General features: G+C 36.2%; 1 protein-coding gene across 1 annotated transcript in view; it reads left to right on the top strand.

Moving 5' to 3' along the window:
• Positions 1 to 19678, top strand: part of ADGRV1 (adhesion G protein-coupled receptor V1) — a 275529-nt gene that overhangs the window by 122712 nt on the left and 133139 nt on the right. Inside the window, exons 80-84 of the mRNA XM_063181284.1 lie at positions 623 to 807; positions 1866 to 2115; positions 2270 to 2409; positions 3384 to 3544; positions 8335 to 8435. Coding sequence (XP_063037354.1) covers positions 623 to 807; positions 1866 to 2115; positions 2270 to 2409; positions 3384 to 3544; positions 8335 to 8435 — 837 coding nt within the window. The remainder of the gene's footprint in view (positions 1 to 622; positions 808 to 1865; positions 2116 to 2269; positions 2410 to 3383; positions 3545 to 8334; positions 8436 to 19678) is intronic.

Below are 19678 nucleotides of genomic sequence, written 5' to 3'. Positions count from 1 at the left end.
CTGCTCCTATCTATACAGCAAACTGCAGTCAACACACAAACAAATCCTACTTGGGCCAGCTGGAGTCTACTGTACTCAAACCAAGGATCAGTCTTTTTTCCTCCAGTAGCTTAGGGAATTGGGTTCTCAGGGTAGCTGAGTACTTAAGCATTGCTCTAATTTCTATGAAAATTATGGATTAGTTTTATGGCATTCTGTCTCTTCTGGACCCTTGGAATAATACATAGAAGCTGGAAAATTTCTAAATACCTAGATACAAAGCATTATTACAAACCCATTCATTTTTGATTGCTGCCACAAAGAAAATGGAGAAAATAATTTAAAAACTTCTAGGATTCAAAAATATTTGGTTTGTGAAAGAATAATTTCTTTAATGATTATTAAAGAAATCCTTTCTTTAATAATCAAATCCCCTAGTAAGCATATCTTTATGTAGTTTTGACAGACTGTGTCTTATGCCTTGGAAACTCCTATGTGATCAGGTGTTGGGAAAAATATTCTGAACTTTCAGTTTGAATATTGAAATCCCAGAGAAAATACCACTAAACTATTGAACATGAGGAAATGCTACAAGCAGATTCCTTTGTGTAAAATGTTGCTTGATTTCTTCTCCTCTCGTTAGGTTACAGGTGTAGGTGAGGAACTGTTACTCACTGATAAAAGTAGAAGTCTTTTCTATGAGATACTCTGTGCTCTGGCTAGCCCAAAACGCAAGGACACACAAGGATATAGCCTTCTTGCTGAGGTGACTGAGAAGTTTGCTTTTTCTCTGTTGACTGGGATAAAGTGTGGATCACCAGGAGAAAGGTTAGTAAGCTTGAATTCATAAAATGTTTTGTAAATACACGACAATTTACCAATATAGAAAATCTAAATTATATTTTCAGAAAAGGAACTTATCTCCTATCTAGTATGTTACCCATATGTGAATGTATTGTTATAGTGTCATAATCTTGCAAAGCATTGCGTCACACTGCCAGTAAATATGGTGCTTTGTAAGACTGGGTGTAACACATAACTGTTACTTTGGTATGGGTTAGATGTGGGAATATGAGTCAGGAGATCTGATATGTATTGATGCACCTTGAGCTCAAATATTGCCTGGAAAAGTATGCGTTATTCTTGCTAAAAAAATAATATGTGATTGTATGATGCAGAGCTATGTTCTAAGCCTTAGATGAAAGTTGACAACCCAAAATTTCTACTGGCATTTTTTAATTTGAATGTTCTTGGTTTTGCTCACTTGAACATTGTTTTAAAATGTTTAAAGCTACTTGTAGTTTTAAATTGCTAGTTTTGTCTCCAAGATCATAATAGCCTCATCAAGCTAATGGGCAGGAGAAATAGGTGACTGAGAAATCAATTATTGTTTTTCATGAGACAGGTGGTTTTAAACACTTTGTTTCCCCATTGGAGATCTAATAAACAGCTGGTGGTGGAATGTGTGTTCAGTGTTTAGAACTTAAAAGTTAAAATTCTTTATTCCATGCATTTTGCATCATCTGTTGGGAAAAAAAAATAATGCAACATCATCCATTTTAATGCCTCCCCTGTTTTTTAGACTCAGTTCTACATCAAGTTGTATCAATGAGTGTTTTGATAAGCTAATTCACTATGGAAAGGTTTTAGTTGCAGGTCATAAGGAGCAAATCCCAGAGAAGAAATGAAGATGCTGAAATATGTAAAAAATTCAGCCTTTTTTTTCCCCATAGAAACTGAAACAGTGTGCCAATTAAATATGACAAGTCTATAAATGACGAATTAATAAAGTACTAACAAATCACAAATACATTTTAGAGTTGTTATACGATGAATAGTGAAGCTTGGTCCCACTTACCAGCCTTATTGCTTTTCCATTTCCACAGAGGCAAAAATATCCTTGACAGCTGCCCATATATTGCAATAATGGCTCACAACTGGTATCCTCAGCAAATCAATGGACATAGATTTAATGGAAAAGATGGAGATTCTATTCAAGTACCTGAACATCTACTAGAGGTCTCTGTAGTATTATCATCTCCCCAAGAAGAGAACTGTGAATCTGTGCAGTTCACAGAATACAGCAGTCAGCAGTGGTTCCTTACTGGAGATAAAGAACTTGCCCTGAAGAACAAGGTTTGAAGATAATACAATTTTTTTTACAAGAATTAGTTTTAATCTAGATATTGCTCAAAACATAATAAGTGTTTCATGGTTGTCTCTGATTAAAATGAGCACTGTGTTGAATCTTAATATTAAATATATCTTTACATTGTACATGTTGTTTCAGGTTCTTTCAATGAGCTTGAAGGGTCAGAGTTCACAACCTTTGAAAGATAATAGTGAAGTAATTTATCGTATTTATGCTGAAGGAAGTCGGATTGTTCCACAGAAGTCTCTGTGTCTCCTCTGGAATCAAGCTGCTGAAAGGTTATTTTATTATTGTGTTTAGTTTTACATTTTCTACCATGAATCTATGTATTTGTGTAAAATGTGATAATGCCAATTAAATAATTTGCAAATATAAAATTGATCCATTTAATGTCTTTTTAATTTTTCTGGCCATTTTACCAGTACATAAAATGTTTTTTATAATAAAATGAGGAGTTATTCTATCTCAGATATTTCTCAGACTTTACCCTTTTTTCATCAAAATACTATTTAGATTGCACAATGATGCATTAGGTTACAGTGATTAAGGCCATAAATCTAGAATTGCATCAATGAATGTGTTAATGACTCGGAGATAGTAACGTTCTGTATCCTGTTGAAGTCTAGTTGATTTAGATTTAATTTCATTAGACCAACTGGATGATATCAGCCTGCTATTGATACAAACTATTTGTTTGCAGGAGGAAATGCACCACAATCTACCTGTATGCTCTCCTTTTATCTATGCACAAATTCCAGTAGAAATGGCTTAAGCTATCACCTGTGGTATGCCTTATCCTTTTTCCAAACCCCTTCAGCAATATGGAAAAAACCTCAACAAAAATCAAAGAACAAAAAAACACCTGAATTTTAGTTTCAAACCAAAAAAGAGCAGTATAAAATGTTCTCCATAACAGGATAAGGTGTTGAGCAAATAAATTAACTATTTGAAAAGTCAGGCAGACCTAGAAATCTAGCAGAAATTTTAAAAACATGGCCACAAAAATTCCCTAGTGAAAAAGAGTTAATTTCAATACATTTACAAAAATTAAAAAAAAACCAAAACATGAAAACAAACATTTTAATATCATGTAAATGTGCTTTTCTGAGCACTGCACATGATAGACTACAGAAAACACCTCTGCAGTAATTTAGGGAAGTTGGTATTTCAGGAATACAACAAAAATTTTTAAGCCTGCTTAAAATGTGAATTACGCAAATCCATTTCCAATTTTGTGAAATTTGTTTTGCAGCTGGCTGTCCGATAGCGGGTTCTGCAAGGTGGTTGATGACGCATCAGATTATGTGGAATGCTCCTGTTCTCATATGTCCATTTATGCAGTTTATGCCCAAACAGATAACTTGTCTTCATACAACGAGGCTTTTTTTTCTTCTGGATTCATCTGTATTTCAGGTCAGTTCATTTAAGACAGTTTGCTTATTAATAACAACTGATGACCAGTAAAACTGGTTGATTGATTATTAACATTTTTGGTAGCTGATGACAATCTTTTTATTTAGTGGAATATTGAATGAATGTTAACTAGCTTCATGTTATAAGAGGTGCCATCTTGTCTGGCATTTGCACAATGACAAATTTTGCCGCTGGAAAAAAATGTGAGGCATGGAAATATCACAGAATCAACTAAGTTGGAAAAGATTTTTGAGGTCATCGAGTTCAACCTATGAGCTAACAACACCTTGCCAACTAGACGATGGCTCTGGGTGCCACATCCAGTCTTTTCTTAAACACATCCAAGGGTGGGGATTCCACCACCTCCCTGGGCCGCCCATTCGCATCCCTGCTGGCTCATATTTTGGCACATAGGGGCAGCCTGCTCCTGTGTCTTCAAGATTTTTTTCTTGAAGTATTTCCACTTTCCTGGATCCCTTTGCTTTTGATGGCTGTTTCCCAAGGTACTCTCCTAAAAAGCCTCCTGAATTCCACACTCTGGAAGTCTTGTGTAGAAGTGTAGAAGTTTTATTGAAGTTTCGATATCCTTGTTTCACTGAATATTAAGAACTCTTTTATTTCATGGTCACTGTGCCCCAGATGGCCTCTGACCCCCATATCTCCCACCAACTCCTCTCTGTTTGCAAACAGCAGGTGTAGCAGCCTCACCCCTGGCAGGCTCACTCACCATGTGGGACAAGAAGCTCTCCTCTGTAAACTCCAAGAACCTCTACACTGCCTCTTTTCCACCGTGTTGAGTTCCCAGCAGATACCTGGCAGGTTAAATGTCCTACAAGAACAAGGGCTGGCAATCTTGAAACATCCTCCAGCTGCTTATACAATAATTCATCCATCTCTTCATCCTGGTTGGGTGGTCTGTAGGAGACTCCCACCAGGATGTCAGCCTTGATGGCCTTTCTCTGATTCTTACCCACGGCACTTGATCTTACTGTCATTAATCTCAAGTCCCATGGTGTCCAGATCCTCCCTAACATACAGAGCCACCCCTCCACTCTTCTCCCTCTCCTGTCTCTTGTGAAGAGCTTGAGCCGTCCACTGCAGTGCTCCAGTCCTGCAAGTCATCCCACCACATTTCTGTGATGGTGACTCTGCCATTGCTTTCCTGCAGTGCCATGGCTTCCAGCCCCTTGTTTGTAACCCACACTGCAAGCATCAGTGTCCACACACTTCAGCTGTGATTTCACCCCTGACTGCGGCTTACCACCCTTGGGCTCACCTCTGGAGTGCCTGGTTTCAGCCCCTTCCTCCTCCAAACCGAGTTTAAAGCGTTCTCAATCAGCCCTGCCAACTCATGGGCTAGAATCCTTTTGCCCTTGTTGAACAGATGGAGCCCATCTGACTCAAGCAGGCCTAGTGCTGTAAAAATTGTCCATGGTAGAAAAACCAAAATTCCTCTGATGGCACCAGCTCTTAAGTAGCCATTCCGTGATAAGTGGGTTTTCCTATTCCTTTTATCATTCATCCCTTCTCCTGAAGGAACTGAGCAGAACCACACCTGTGCTCCTGCCCCATCAACCAATCAATCCAGAGCCCTGATGTCCTTTCAAATGACCTGGTACCCTTCTTGTCATCACTGCCAACCTGGATGAGCAGCAGTGGGTAATAATCAGAGGGATGAATTAGTTCAGGGAATCTCCTGCTGATATCCCACACCTGGGCCCCAGGAGAGCAGCAGACTTCCCTGTGGAATGGGTCTGGGTGACATACAGGGCCCTCAGCTCCCCTTAGGTGATGAACTTTTCACACTACCCTTCTTCTATTCTTAATTTCCTGAGGTTGTGATCCATCTGACAGACAAAGTGCACCTGGGACACTCTCCAGATGTTTTTGTTAACCATCATCTGCCTGAGTCTCTGGACCCAGGGCTTGTACCTATTCTGTAAGGGCACCTGGGAAAGTGATGGGGGTCAGGAGGGAATTTTGCTACCTCTCTGAGTAGGTACCCATTTCCATTCCCCCCGCCTGCTAGGTCTCCTCCTTCTGCCTGATGGTAAGAGGGACGGGCTCCTCTGACTCCTGCCAAGCTTCTCTCAGGTTGCAAGGCTGTAACTCCACAAGTCGATTTCTCTTTTTGCTCTCCCTAATACTCCTTAGCCTTTCTACCTCTTGCTTAAGCTCTGCTACCTGACAGAGCAGATCATTCACCAGCTCACACCACACACAGGTGCCTTTAGCACTGTGCTCTATTATTGCCCTGCAGCCAGGGATCTGGACAGCTGTGTCCTTCCTGGCGGGTTCTCTTTGGGCTTAGCAGTTTTGCTGGCAGCAGTAGCAAATGGCTTTTGACCATTTGTAAGCCACTACTGGATCTAGTCAAGTTGGTAGAAAAAAAACAAAAAAACCCAAAAAACCCAACCAAAAGACACCCATCTTACACAACTCACCACCAGGAGCTGGGAGAGCATCTGCATCCCTCCTGTACAAACTGCTGTGCCATGCTCTCACTGCTGTGAGAGCCGTGCCCCTGCTTGCCTGGTCTGGCTCAACAAGCTCCCTAGAGCAATTTAAATCTCCTACATGTGATCCTAGCATATCCCTTGCTTGCTTGTTTCTTAGGGATGATTGGCTGTTTCTTAGGGATGATTTATTGAAAAGAGATAATATGTCATTCATCTGGGGGAAGAAACTTAAAAATCCTAAATTCATCTGTGTTTCTAGCAGGAGTACTGTAATCCTCTTTGTCAAATTTCTTTGACAATTTTAGCTGGAATTTGCACTCAGAAATGATAACTCAGGGGAGATAGATTCCATTACACTCTGCTGCCTTACTGCTGCCCAAGATCTTGGGAAAACACCCTAAGAGTTTAACCTATAATTAACATGACTCTTCATTAGCAGCTTCAGCAGCATAAATCACAAAATGTGAAGCAGGAAGCAGGGGATCTAAGTTCAGAAATCAACTTGGCTTCTGAAGGAGCCTTTCAGATTGCAGCTGGTTTACTATTATGTTGCAGCAATCACAAAGGAAAGTAAATTTTCTCAGAACCACAGAATTATTTAGGTTGGAAATGAACTCTTGCATTTATGGGCACTAAAAGCAATGGGCTTATTAAGGAAATATGCTAAATGGAATTCTTGACTAATTTAAGCCCTAAATGGGCGTCTGGTTGTGCTTCTTGTGAGGTTTATGACTTCTATATTAGATCATCACTATATGAGTAACAAAAATTGTGTAAGCAGCTAAATCACCTATTTACCCCTTCCAAGCAAACTGCTCAAACAGATTAAATATAGGCTCCTTAATGTTTTTAAAATGTCAGCCAAAGAAAATAAAGGCAAAGAAAGAGGAAAGACCTCTCCATTTTTTACCTGCTCCACACAAATTGATTTATATTTTATTTGGTTGTATTTAACAATAAAAAAAGGAGATTTTAGCACACAAAACTAAGCAGATTTTAAAATACATTTGCTGGCTTACAGAGAAAAAACAAGTAAGTTGATGAAACAAAACGCTGTAAAATGCAAAATGCAATAGAAACTGAAGAAAAAAATATGCAAAAGCTTAGAAAACATTTTACTGAATTGGAATCAATAAAGATGCAGATCATTGTTCAGAACTAGTCACTTACAGTATATGTCACAAAAATGTTTTTTAAAAATAAAAGTAGTTTAGCTTGGTTAAGGGTTTATTGTGAACTTGAGGCAAATGCTTTCCAATGCCTTTTAGTTTTTTAGCCATTTGAATATGTTTACTTGTGTGATGATACAGATTACTAGATTTAAATGAATGTTTTAAGTAACAAATTGTTTAGGAGTGATAAGGATATTTTTCATGTATCTTGACATTTCCATATGGGTGTGAATAGAATATTAAAAAAAAAGAAGAAGGATAAAATAGAATATTATAAAAAAGAAGAATACTAAAAAAAAAGACAGAGAGACCATGTAGATGGTCATGTAAATATCACTAAGTAATTTTGAAATACTTAGATATAATACTTTTACCAATTATTTATTTTACTTATCTCTTACAAATACTGGTAGCTGAACAAATAGTCAATCTCAAGACCGACCTAAAAGATCTGCCTTAATTACCCAAAATCCTGCCTGACTGAAGTGTCAAAGTGCACAATTAACTCCAATTAATTCTGAGATTTAGCAGTGTTTTTCCTGGTGGCTTAACTTTCCTAGAATCCTTTTCACAGGAACTACTTACTGGTAGGAAAGAGGCCTTTGTTGTGTTCATATTTACAATTAATTAGTGAAACAAAAAGTGGTGTCATTTCTACTGCTATAACAAATTTCTATGCTTAACACAGATGAAACAGGAGACTGGCTTTTAGAAGATTATAACTATCTGTTAGAATAGTGCTACCAAACAGAGGCATTTTTTATGTAACTGTTTCTAAAAAGGTTTTTTGGAAGCACTAATATGAACACTGAACTGTTACCTTTGCTTTGAATATAACTATTATTATAATCACCCATGACATGCAGAACGGGACACCAAAGAAACGCTTTTCAAAAATTGCTTGTCTACATTATGAAATTATTTTAGCTTCCAAGCCTATGGGAACATTAAATACATATTAGTACTTGAAATAAACTCATGAGTGATCCCAGAGTGGACCAAAATGATCATACTCTCCCTGCAAGGTTTGTTTGGTTGGGGTTTTTTAGGAAATCTGCACCTCTGAGAAATATCTGCTGGATAATATAGCACAGTTTATTAGTCTCAACTTAAATAAGTGTTATTTTTTGAAACTTTTTTCATTATCATTTCTGTGTAGGTTTCACTTTGGCTATCATCTCGCACCTGTTCTGCACCAGGTGTGCCATGTTTGCAGCTAAACTTCTCACTCATATGATGGCTGCTTGTTTGGGTACTCAGGTAAGAAAAAAGGCTGAAATCTCAAAATGTAGAGTAAGTACATGTTTGCTTTCCTTTTCTTCACTTTCATGGCTGTGTATGAACAGACCTTCTTCAGTGTAAATGTTTTTGGAAAGCATTAAGTTTCAACATATGACACCTAAAATTAATGCAATATTTGTGTGCTGTGTTGGAAATTCAAGTGAAATTACACACTGTCTGAGAATATTTAATGAAAACTGATGGATGATATAGAAATGTGAGAAGACATTCCATGTCTGCAATGCTGTGCTCAATTCTAACTTTTGAAGAATTTTGAAAGTTATTGTCTGTTTGGGCCCACAGGCATTTCTGTCTGTGACCTGTTTTTTTGTTTAAATACTCTACATATTAACTTGTATTTAAATACTCTACATATTAACTTGTATTATCTCTGAAGAATAATTCCTGAAAATAGTTCCATGTTGTGTGTAAATGTAATAATTTCAATTACAGAGGTGCAATTTGTATGGTTCTAAGTAATTTTGTCATTCATCCTCAATCTTTGAAATACATCATTCTTCTGATCTCTTTTCCTTTGCCATGCAAAGATTTTAAAAGTTTAAACCAAGATTTTTGAAAGAGGATTTTAGCAGGGTAACTGCTTAGCTAGTGAGCTAGTTTGGAGAAGAAGTAAAGACTGTTTGGCAGCAGTTTTGTCAGATAAAGGAAGGTGGTTTTTAGTCAAGAGTGAAAAGAGAGTGTTTGACAAGGGAGAACTGAATTACTGTACTAGCTGTTCTGAACAGCTCAAAGAAAATCTTTGCACAGTTTACCTGTGTTGTGATATGTTGGCCTATTGAGAACTAGCCTGATTAGGTAGCAAAAATTTGACAACTCTAGGTAGATGATGTATGTGCAGCTGTAGCTACATACAAGCATTTGGTTACTATACATATGATAAGAAATTCACAATGTAATTGAAAATTTCATGAGTTTGCTAACCAATGACTCTGTACATTTAAGACAGTTTTAACTGAGAACTTACTACATGAAAATCAGCTCTTCATAGTTTAAATACAAGGAAAATGTTAGTAGTTTCCATTTCTATCTACTAACCTTTTTATTAGACACTGGATTTGTAACTATTAGCTCTCAGACCAGTCTAGAGAATGAAGGAAGCTTGTGTTTCTCTGTGTTTATATTTTTATGAGAAAAAAACCAAACCAAAACAACACCCCCCCCCCCCCCAAAAAAAAAAACCCCAAAAAACCAAAAACAACCAACTGGGAAGTTTTCTGTGGCATTTCCAGTGTTTCATACATACAGAAATAATTAGTTTTTCTCTAATATCTGCTCTAGGTGTTTATTAGGTTTGTAATTTTGAGATTCTTTTTAAATTGCTATCAGTGCACTTGTCTGTAGATGGCAGTCAAATCTTCTCAGCGCATTGCTCAGAAACTTGCTGTTCCAAGGCTGTGCTGCTTTGTAATTTCTCACAAAGCTTCATTTCTCTGTCAGTGATGGGGAATGGTGATTCAAACATTCAAGCTTCAATTCATTCTTGGAGTATCCAGGGCTGCCAGCATTAATGGAGCACTTGTAAAGCATTCAAGAGTAGATGTTTCACCGTGTGTTTGATGGAGCTCATTGGAAAAACATAAAAGTCTAGATATTTATAAAACATTTTTTATTCCTTTCAAGCAGAAGTTCACGTAACAATACCCTAAATACACAACGAAAAAAATTTCTGGGCTGAGATTTTCAGTTTTGGAGTAAATTTAGGTGAAATTTTGAGTATTCAAATAAATTGAAGTAGTATGAGAGCATACTTCACAATAACTGTCATACTAGTCAATAAATTTTTTCTTTTCAGAGCTATAAACCTAGATTACAATCTTAATAGGAACAATTGTTATGCCTACCTTGCCTTGCCTGAGAATTCCCAGGCAGAATGCATGAATAAGCACTTTGTACATGGCTTGTTTGTGTATACTCTGCTTGATGCATCTTGTCCACATTAAACTTCAGAATACATGCTGAGTATTAGAAATAACATGAATGTACTCTAAATTCTCTGTTTAGAATTCTTGTGAGTGCACTGTTGAGCTGCTTTACCTATATGCAGTAGCACTTCTCTGGAATATTTGAAGATTCATAGACTACTTACAGCAATTGCTGTGTACAAATGGCCTTCCATTCTTATGGCCAGCAAAGCAAAATTAAAGTCCAGTCAAATAGAAAAAAACCTGTGTCATCCTATTTTTGTCAAACAAAAAATTAGTATTTTCTAATTTATCCTGTCCTCAAGCTTGTTATACACTACTATGATGCACTAAGCATCATCACCCGTCACTGCAATAACTACCAAACTGGCTAGGTCAAGTTGATCCTGGCACTGACTTTGATGGAAATGCATGATGAAGAATTATGTTACTCTGTTTAAATATTTCAAAATTGTGTTATTCAACCTGAGCAGAAATTCAAACATACAGTTATGTTTTTCAAGAAGCAACAGTGCATACCATCTTCTTTTAAAGAAATTGTGAAACATTGATTTAAAAATTATATATAATCTGCATTCTTGCTAGAATTGTTGCTTTATTGTTTGTACTCGTACAGATTTGGACAATTCTGCCCGAAGATAAATTTTAAAGATGCGATAAAATCTCCAAGAGATGATGAAGGAGCAGGATATGAATGAATGAATGAATGAATGAATGAATGAATGAATGAATGAATGAATGAATGAATGATCATAAGAGCCTGTAGCTTCTGCTATGATAAGAAAGTGAAACTTTACAGAAAGAGTGAAATGGTGCTTCAGCTGTACTGTTTTAATCTTAACTCCTCTCTTCTAAAATAAGGAAATTCTTATTTTCCCCTACACAAAATCAAAGCTCAAATGAAATTGACATATATACCTGGATAGGGAGAGCTTGCAAAGCATGTTCCAAAATGAGATTTCTATAGTGATTCTTTATACCATCCACCACAGAGACAGTTTGTGACAGTGAGTGACTGAGTGCCTGTCCCTCTCCTGGCAGTAAAGTTTTGATTTTAATTCAGTCTTCCCCTATGGTAAGCCTGAGCCTTTAAGTCAGCTCCTGGGAAGTCCTAGTTAAAGGACTGTTTCTGAAGAAGCTGAGAGGTACAGAGTTCCACTAAACTCCAGGTCCATATGAAATATGAAAGTTCTACGAACAGCAAGCAACAAATATTTGTATGCATTACTTTAAAGTTAGAGCCCAGTTTCCCAGAGTAAGGGAGTTTGTCTTTAAGGAAAACTAGGCCTGAAATTTCCTTGCTCTTGATTTCCTTGCTGTAACCTGACAGCAGCAAATAACGCTGATGAGATACCAACAATTCTTACTTGCAAGATTTGAGAGGAAATAGAAAAGAACTGTATACAGTGGTCCAGAATTGGTGCTCATTTTAGAAATTTGGCTCCATGCTAATGTGTTTTGTTCTGTTACTTTGTGATTTGAAATATTTCAGTAAGAATTGTGAGTCCTATGTAGTCTTCTTCCACCCTTGTTGTCAGTGTTCCTATCTTTGGGATAATAAAGTCTAACATTTCTCATTTATAGAAGGAAAGATTCTACAGATGTCACTAAGAATGGAAAGTGGAAAAGATTTTCACTTCTGTTGGAGTATTGGAAAGCACAGCTAGCTGAGACACTTGTTGGGTATGTCAGAAGGGGAAGGTGTGTCAGTAAAAATGTTCATGTGGATAAGCTGCTTTCACCAGTTCCCTGCATAACATTTGTATCACAGTAAATAAATTTTATTTACTCTATAACAGTCATGATGTACCAGGGGATACAATCAATGTTCCCCTGTCCTACTGAAAACATGGTCCCCTGTAATACTGCAGACACTGACTCCTGGATTCTTGCCTATTTTTTTGTTACCATTGCAAAAATTAGGACCTAACCCTTTTCTCCAGGGACTATTTTCCTAGGTTTCAAACTGACTTATTTAATTATTTACTAGTTATCAATTATGTAGTAGTTATTATTAAACTGACTTTTTTACTTATATACTAATTATTACTGATTTCAGTAATTCCCACCAAGTCAGAGCACAGTTCATGCAGCTTCTTTCAGAAACAGTTTGAATCTAATCATAAGTAGAACTATTTGGGAATGGCATTTGAATAAAAGACAATTTCATTCAACATAAATTGAATGCTTTTATAGCAAAGGAATACATTTTATGATCAATGAAGATTTGGGAGCCAATTACTCCAAATTTCTATTTTTGAGTGTGCAATATCCAAGAAGAATCAGTCAAAGCTGGAGCTAATCAGAGATTTTTAGTAGAACAGATTGTAATCTATATCAAGATTTCAGTAATTTTGTAAGTACATTGATCATGTATATATGCAGATATTTAAAGATGCTGGATGAATAGATAGATAGACAGATAGATAGATTGATTGATCGATTTCAGGTGTCCTTGGGTGTTAGATAAGGTGTATGAGGTCCTTCAGAATCTGAGAGTCAAGAAATCCTTACCTGGAGAAGTGGACTACTCAATCATTAGAATATATATTATGCACAATTAAACAGTGAGGAAGGACTGCTACCACACAACAACAGCAGATCATTCCTTGATGACTCGGATTTCTCGTTGGGAGCAGACTACTCATTGAACTCCTAATTGCAGAATATTTCCCTTTTCTCCAGCAGAGGGAGTCAATTTACCTGTGAGTTCCATCCAGTGCCGAGTTGCTACAGCTTCAAGAGATTTGATGGGATGATAACGTCTTCAGATACTTAGAGCTAAAGCTCAGACAAAAGTAAAAGGCTCTGCAAATGCTCTAGGAGTTATCTTCTCGGTCTCTGTCTAGGGAATGAGGAGATGTAGAAGCAGCTGAAAAACTTATATCCCAAGAAGAGAGAGTAGTAGTCGTGGCCAAGTAAATGAGTGTAAGAAATAAATAGGAAATACTCAATTTAATTTTTATGCTGTTTGTTTTTTATCTGCCAACAGAGGATTTTGGTGTTTTGCTGATAATCTAGCACTATGGAAGTACCCATATATTTTTACTTTTGCTACTTGTAGGGATTTTACTTACACCACCCCTGTTCATTTTTCTCATGTTGAGCCCCATGTAGTGTTATACACAAGCTGTTAGATTTTTTATAGATTATCTCCTAGAATTTGCCAGAACTCAGATATATGAGCAATGCTATAACATATGTTATAATGCTGCCACATTACCTCACACCTCCTGTCCGCACTACAAACATTTTATCACTTGAAGTATAAGAATATGAGATTTGTATCAGCTAATGCCTTCCAGCTTTTTTTTATTATTCTCTACTTTTCTCCAACATCATAAGCAGCTGGGGACCACACACACAGCAGAAGAGATAGAAAAATTCCCAGGCTGCCTATTCACTGCTGTTCTTGGTGTCTTTCTGTGAAGCAGGTTATACTGCTGCCTCTCTCCATTTCATGCTTCACTGTAATTTTTCAACTCTTTCTCTCATTTTATGCCTCCTTTCTTCATCTGCCTTTGTTCTGTACTCTCATATGTGCCATTCTGATTTAATAAAAAAGTAGTTATCTATTTCTTCTCCTAATTAGCAAATCTGTTGCTTTTTTCCCTGGTGAAGACTGATGGAGAGAAGGACAGCACCAATTGCTGTTACTCATAAATTCAGGCCATAGCAACAGCTGTGCTGTATAATTATGAAGTTTCCAAAATATTCTCTATTTAGCTTATCTTTCAGAGGAAAAAATCTATAGGGTTTTATGAGCAAAAGAACTTCATTTTCCTTTACAGCTAATTAAAATTATAGTAGCCATTGAAACTTTAAGGTCTGTTTTTTCTCCAGTACTGTCACTTTACTTGCATCCACATGCAAGAAAGTTTCAAAGGAGTCTTTTTTCCCATTTTGACAGTTTTCTCATTACCTGCTTCGTAGCTTTAAGGCAGCTCAATTCCATACAAAGTAGATTCACAACTCCGTTTCAGGACTTAATTGGATTATTTGTAGACATGAAACCAGAGCCTGACCTTGCCAGATTCATATGGCAAGTTAACTTTTAAGTGTACTGGTGTTCTGATTTCTTTTGAAAATAACTGAATATTATTTTTATAAATACCAGCTTACAATTTACAATTATGGTTAACTTATGTTTGTGGTTAATTATGATTAAATGCTTTTGAATAATGCCTAATTTAATAATGCTTTAATGCTTGAAAATTTTTTCATCACTTAATCAGTAGGCTGTGGTTGAATTTTACATGCTGGTAGATCTGATTTTGTTCCCATGGTCATTCTTCCCTGTTTGTATAGAAAGTACCTTTTGAAAATGACGTTATAAAGATTTATAAGAATTAAACAAACGGATTATAACATGACAGACTTTTTTTCACTTTTTACTTTTAAGATATGTCAACCTTTTAAAATATAATTTGAAAGAAAGATACTAATACTAATGTAGATCTGATTAGATTCTGAAAAATTATAATGAAAACCTTAAATGCTTGGAATAACAATGAATAATCAGTGACATTATTAAAAAAGAGTTTGGGGTGTATATTAGCCAGTGGCAGAAACCAGAAGCATATAACTTATATGTTCATATGCCAAAAAAAACCCCCAAACTGTGTTCAGCCATGAAAAAAGCTTTAGAAAACCATGATGCCATATTTCCATGTTTCCATTTCAAAAAAATGAAGAAGCTTTTTTGGGCAAAGATAGATTAATAGAAGTCAACTAAGCACAAACCATGTGCATCATTAGAAATTAACACCTATAGTTGAAACATTTGCTGGGAATAGTAGAATTTTATGTGGGTCTCAGAGACCAGAGATGGGATAAAATGCACAGAAGATCATTAACTACATTGTTTTACTTGACAGCTGAAATGGGATAGGAATCTTCCCGTAGTCAATAATTGTGGACCAGCTGGCAAGAAGTAGCTTGGAAAGCAAAGCAATTCAAAGGCTAAAGATTGTCTGTCTGTGAGTAAATAAACAGAATTGAGTCAAATGACTTCCTAGCATGTCATTTACCCAGGGATACAAAATATCTGTTCCACTCAAACGACAAATATCTGGTGAAACTTGTTAGCCCTTTTCCCTTGCCCCTCCAGTATTTATCCCTGAGCCTTGCAGTCTCCAGAGACTTGTATTTTATTGTATCCTACTGTAATTTTGGACAGATACTGCTCTTGTCTGTGGTGTGGTATAAAGCTGAATGTTGCAGGCAGTCCATGCACAGGTCTTCCACCATTGTGTAGAAGCAGGTGGAAAACAAGGGGCATATAAATATGCTCACTGTGTTATACAAGGTTAAGTGGCACCTCTTTACACAAGCTTTTAGGCCTCTTGTGCTCTATGGAATCCAGATTCAAATCAGGAAAATTCAGCCTTGAAAATTAGTTAGTAAATAATTTGTGGTTTTGAGACCAAAATGAAAAGGAAAAAATTCTCAAACAATAACTTCAAAAACTGAAGCTTTGCTTTGACATAGGTGGCCTTTTATTTCTTTTTGATCTGTTCCTATAGTGAGAAAAAAGTTGGGAAGAGAGGAATCAAGTAGACTATGCATGAAGATGCATAGTCCTCTAAACCTAATATACAGAAGGGTTTTTTTTTGTCTTCCCACCACCTCTTCCATATGTGTGCATGACTCAGCACAACATAAATGACAGACAGAGAAATATATAACTGAAAAGTACAGCTATAGACTTGTGTTCTATATAAATTCATAATTAAAATTGGCTTATAGTTACTGCTATTTACTTCTGAAGTATTTTTAAAATATTGCAAACTGTGCTTGAGTATAATTTGTGATCAATATAGAGCAGCATATTACAGACAACTGGAGACAGTTACATGAACATTTTCAAAAGGTCTCCATGGGAGAAAAAAGACAGCTCTATAACAAAATCTATCTTCATGTTTAATTGTGTTCTTCAGTTGTCACAGATCCTGGCAGCCACTCACCTTTGAGCAGAGTTTTGGGTAGATGGGTAGTTAATGTATTCCTAAACCCTGAATGTTTGCCAAGTCATTAACTTATAGTGGTATACAGCATCCTACCCTTGACACGGGACAGGTTAAAGCAATATCCATGTATTAATCTTTAGATTTTTTATAAACTAGTACCTTGCCTTTAACTTTATGCAGACTGATATTTGGCATTAATATGTTGCAGCTCATTACTAACTCTTAGCTCAGATCAGATGTGATGGCAACTAATCTTGTCAGGATAATTTTTAGTCTGGGCATCTCAGCTTCCCACCTTTGAAGAACAAAAGCTTTCAGGATATATTTGATAGTAAATAATAACTATTGTTAAAATATATCTTATTAACATCAGATCAATTTCTTAAAATCTTGTGTAAATGTGGTTTCACTGGAAAAGGAATGAAATAGAAGCAAAAAAGGCAGTTGAATGAGAAGACTTTCATCATGTGATTAGTAAGTCTAAAGCATTAGCTATTCAGCCACCTTCTTTGTTATAAAATTCTTTACATTACTGATCAAAAGGTCACACTTATTTTACTCTAACTTTATGAAATGTGTTATAGGTTGAGATTTTGTATTGGTTTAAAATGAAGCTAGCTTTGACACCTTTACCATTTAGACTGAATTTTGTCCTTGTTTTATGCCTATATGCTCAGTACTGCAAAAGGATATTAGCAGAAGTGAAATTGCTGTTAATTGCGATAACAGATCATTCCTGACAAATGAAGCAAGTGCTGTTTTTCTCCTTAGAAGCATGAGTGGAAAATTGGTCTTTTTATCAAAAGTACAAATAAGAAGTCACTCCTTAGAAATCCAGTAATAGGTGCAGGTGAGCTTGGCTAGCTCTGGCTGGAAGCAGAAGTCACTGGGAATGTTCCACCAAACTCTCATTCTCTTGTTGCTTGGAAGATTTTCCTTCAGATTTATAATGAACTTTTACTAAGCTCAGTTTAGTTTAGACATCCAGAAAATCTACATTGCAGAATAATAAAATGTGATGAGTTGTCTCTGAAGATAGCTGTTCACAGCTTTTTGTTCTGAAATTCTGCTGCAGTGTGTGACACTCATCCACATGCATAGTGGGCAGGTTTCACACAATGGTATATTCCACAACATTTGCTGAAGCTTTAGATCTTTCAGGTCTAATTTTTTTTTTATTTTTATATTTAGACCATTCACTTTTGGGGTAGGAAACACAGCATATCAGTTTTCATTTCTGCCCAAAGATGTGTATCTCCCTATGCTCCAGCTTTCACAAATGTCCTTATTGGCAAGTGTCCTTATTAAACTTCACCCCAGAAAAAAGCATCTTCAAAAGATTCTTTGTCTGAAATACTGAGATGCATGGGTGTTATTATTGAGTTTGACAAATATCAGATTCCAGTAGACAAATCTGTTTATCAAAGGAAAAAAGGAGCACTTTATTTTTTCTAACCTCCTGAATTACTGACATATTGTCTTCAAAATGTTACAATATTCTACAGGATTCTTCTAACATTTAGCGGTGTTTAATATAGCAGTTGTTCCCTTTTCAAAGTTGCTGCCTAATTAGTTAATATAGCTGTTAATATATTAGTTAATATAGAAAACAAGAACGAGAAACTTGACCAAATATAGGGTGGTTCTATTAACATAGTACTAATTCCCATGACCCCACTCTTCCCACTGTGGCCTGGTCAGCTGCCCCCTCCCCTCAGTGCCTCCCATGGTCTGTGGCCAAAGTCTTCTGCAAACACAACTGAGACAGAAGTCTCAGCTGGATGTGATCCCGTGTTTTTTTTTAAGCAAAACCAAATAAATGTATTTATTTCTCAGTAGTAGATTGCCCACTTGGTTCATAGTTGTATATGGATTCCTAATTTGCAGCTTTACTAGTTTATAAATTGTAAGCATCATGTGTGATGCTTACAATATACTAGACAGTTGAAATAGAAATTTGAAGAAAAGAACTGACTTTTTAGTATAGGAATTTTTAGTATAAAGAATCTCAGTAGATTACTTTCCTGCCTGAATGTTCCATTGAACATTATATCATATTACCCCTTCAAAATATTCAAATATTATTGGGGGGCTGTTGATTGAGATATAGACACAGAATATGACTCCAGCTTTGGAAGTAATCACTTGCCATCAGTGATGAAAATGTGAGTGTTGTAGTTTTGCTTGCTTTATTTCATAATCCTGCACAAGAATCACCCACAGGAAGTTGTGGCAATGATTTCCTAACATGCTAAATAATCCTAGGCAGGCCTGTTCCTTAGCAAATATCTGATATACCACACAACTTTAATCAAACACTGAGAAGAAACCAAACTATAAAAAATAAATGCTTTGTAAGACATCATTTGTATTGTCCTAATTTTGAGCTGCAATACAGGAAAAGAATTGAAGGATTTGTAGCTATTATAGATAGCTTTCAACCAAGATCAAATATACTTTCAAAACATCAGATGAATTTACTGCATTTATTTAAGGGGAGATAAATATAGTTTTTAAATGGTATTGAATTTCTATGGAAAAAAGTAAATTGATAGATTCCTTGTAATTTAATTTTGAGCATTTTTGGTCTGAAGCAAACCTAAACTCAGGATTGATATTCTGCTTTCTAATGTTCTTTCATGCCCATTTGCCAACACTTTCACCTAAGCACTTTACCTCATTTTCTTCAAATGAAAGAAACAAATTAATGAGTTTAAGAATATGTTCTTGTTTGATAACTACCAAGTAGTGCGCTTTAAATAATCTAGTAAATTATGAGCTGCCATTTATTCATTAATTAAGTGGTCTTTCCTAAGATGGAATAAGATAGATGGATTAATTTTTCTTCATTTCCCAAAATTAGTTATAGCCAGGGTCACATTGCTGAACATAATTTTTAATATGGCCAATACTTTCTAACTAAGATTTGCAAAGCTTTGTGTAGTAACATCCTGTGACAGACAGAACTATTCAGGAAAGTCAAGTGTCACTGATAAATTAGAAACATTAAAAATTCATCTCAGACTGTAAGATTTTTCCGCCCTTCCTTTTCCAGCAAGACTTCGTGCACATCAGGTGGAAATCTGGAGATTCAAATATTTTTCTTGTAATTTGCTTTTAGCCCTCTGTTTAGCAGTGTGGACAGTTCCACAGATGATGGCCCTCTCTTTGTCTGTCCCAACCCATCAGGCTAATAGCAGCTGCTACACTCTCAGATGTTACAGAATTTCTAAAACTTAATGTGACTTTTCAGCAAGTCTAGAAGTCTGTTAATAATAAGAAAAAGTTTTGCAGAATCTACTTTATCATT

This window comes from Melospiza melodia, chromosome Z (genome assembly GCF_035770615.1).
Source record: "Melospiza melodia melodia isolate bMelMel2 chromosome Z, bMelMel2.pri, whole genome shotgun sequence".
Classification (NCBI taxonomy): domain Eukaryota; kingdom Metazoa; phylum Chordata; class Aves; order Passeriformes; family Passerellidae; genus Melospiza; species Melospiza melodia.
Note: the sequence above shows the minus strand (reverse complement) of the source record. Positions and strands in the feature narration are given on the sequence as shown.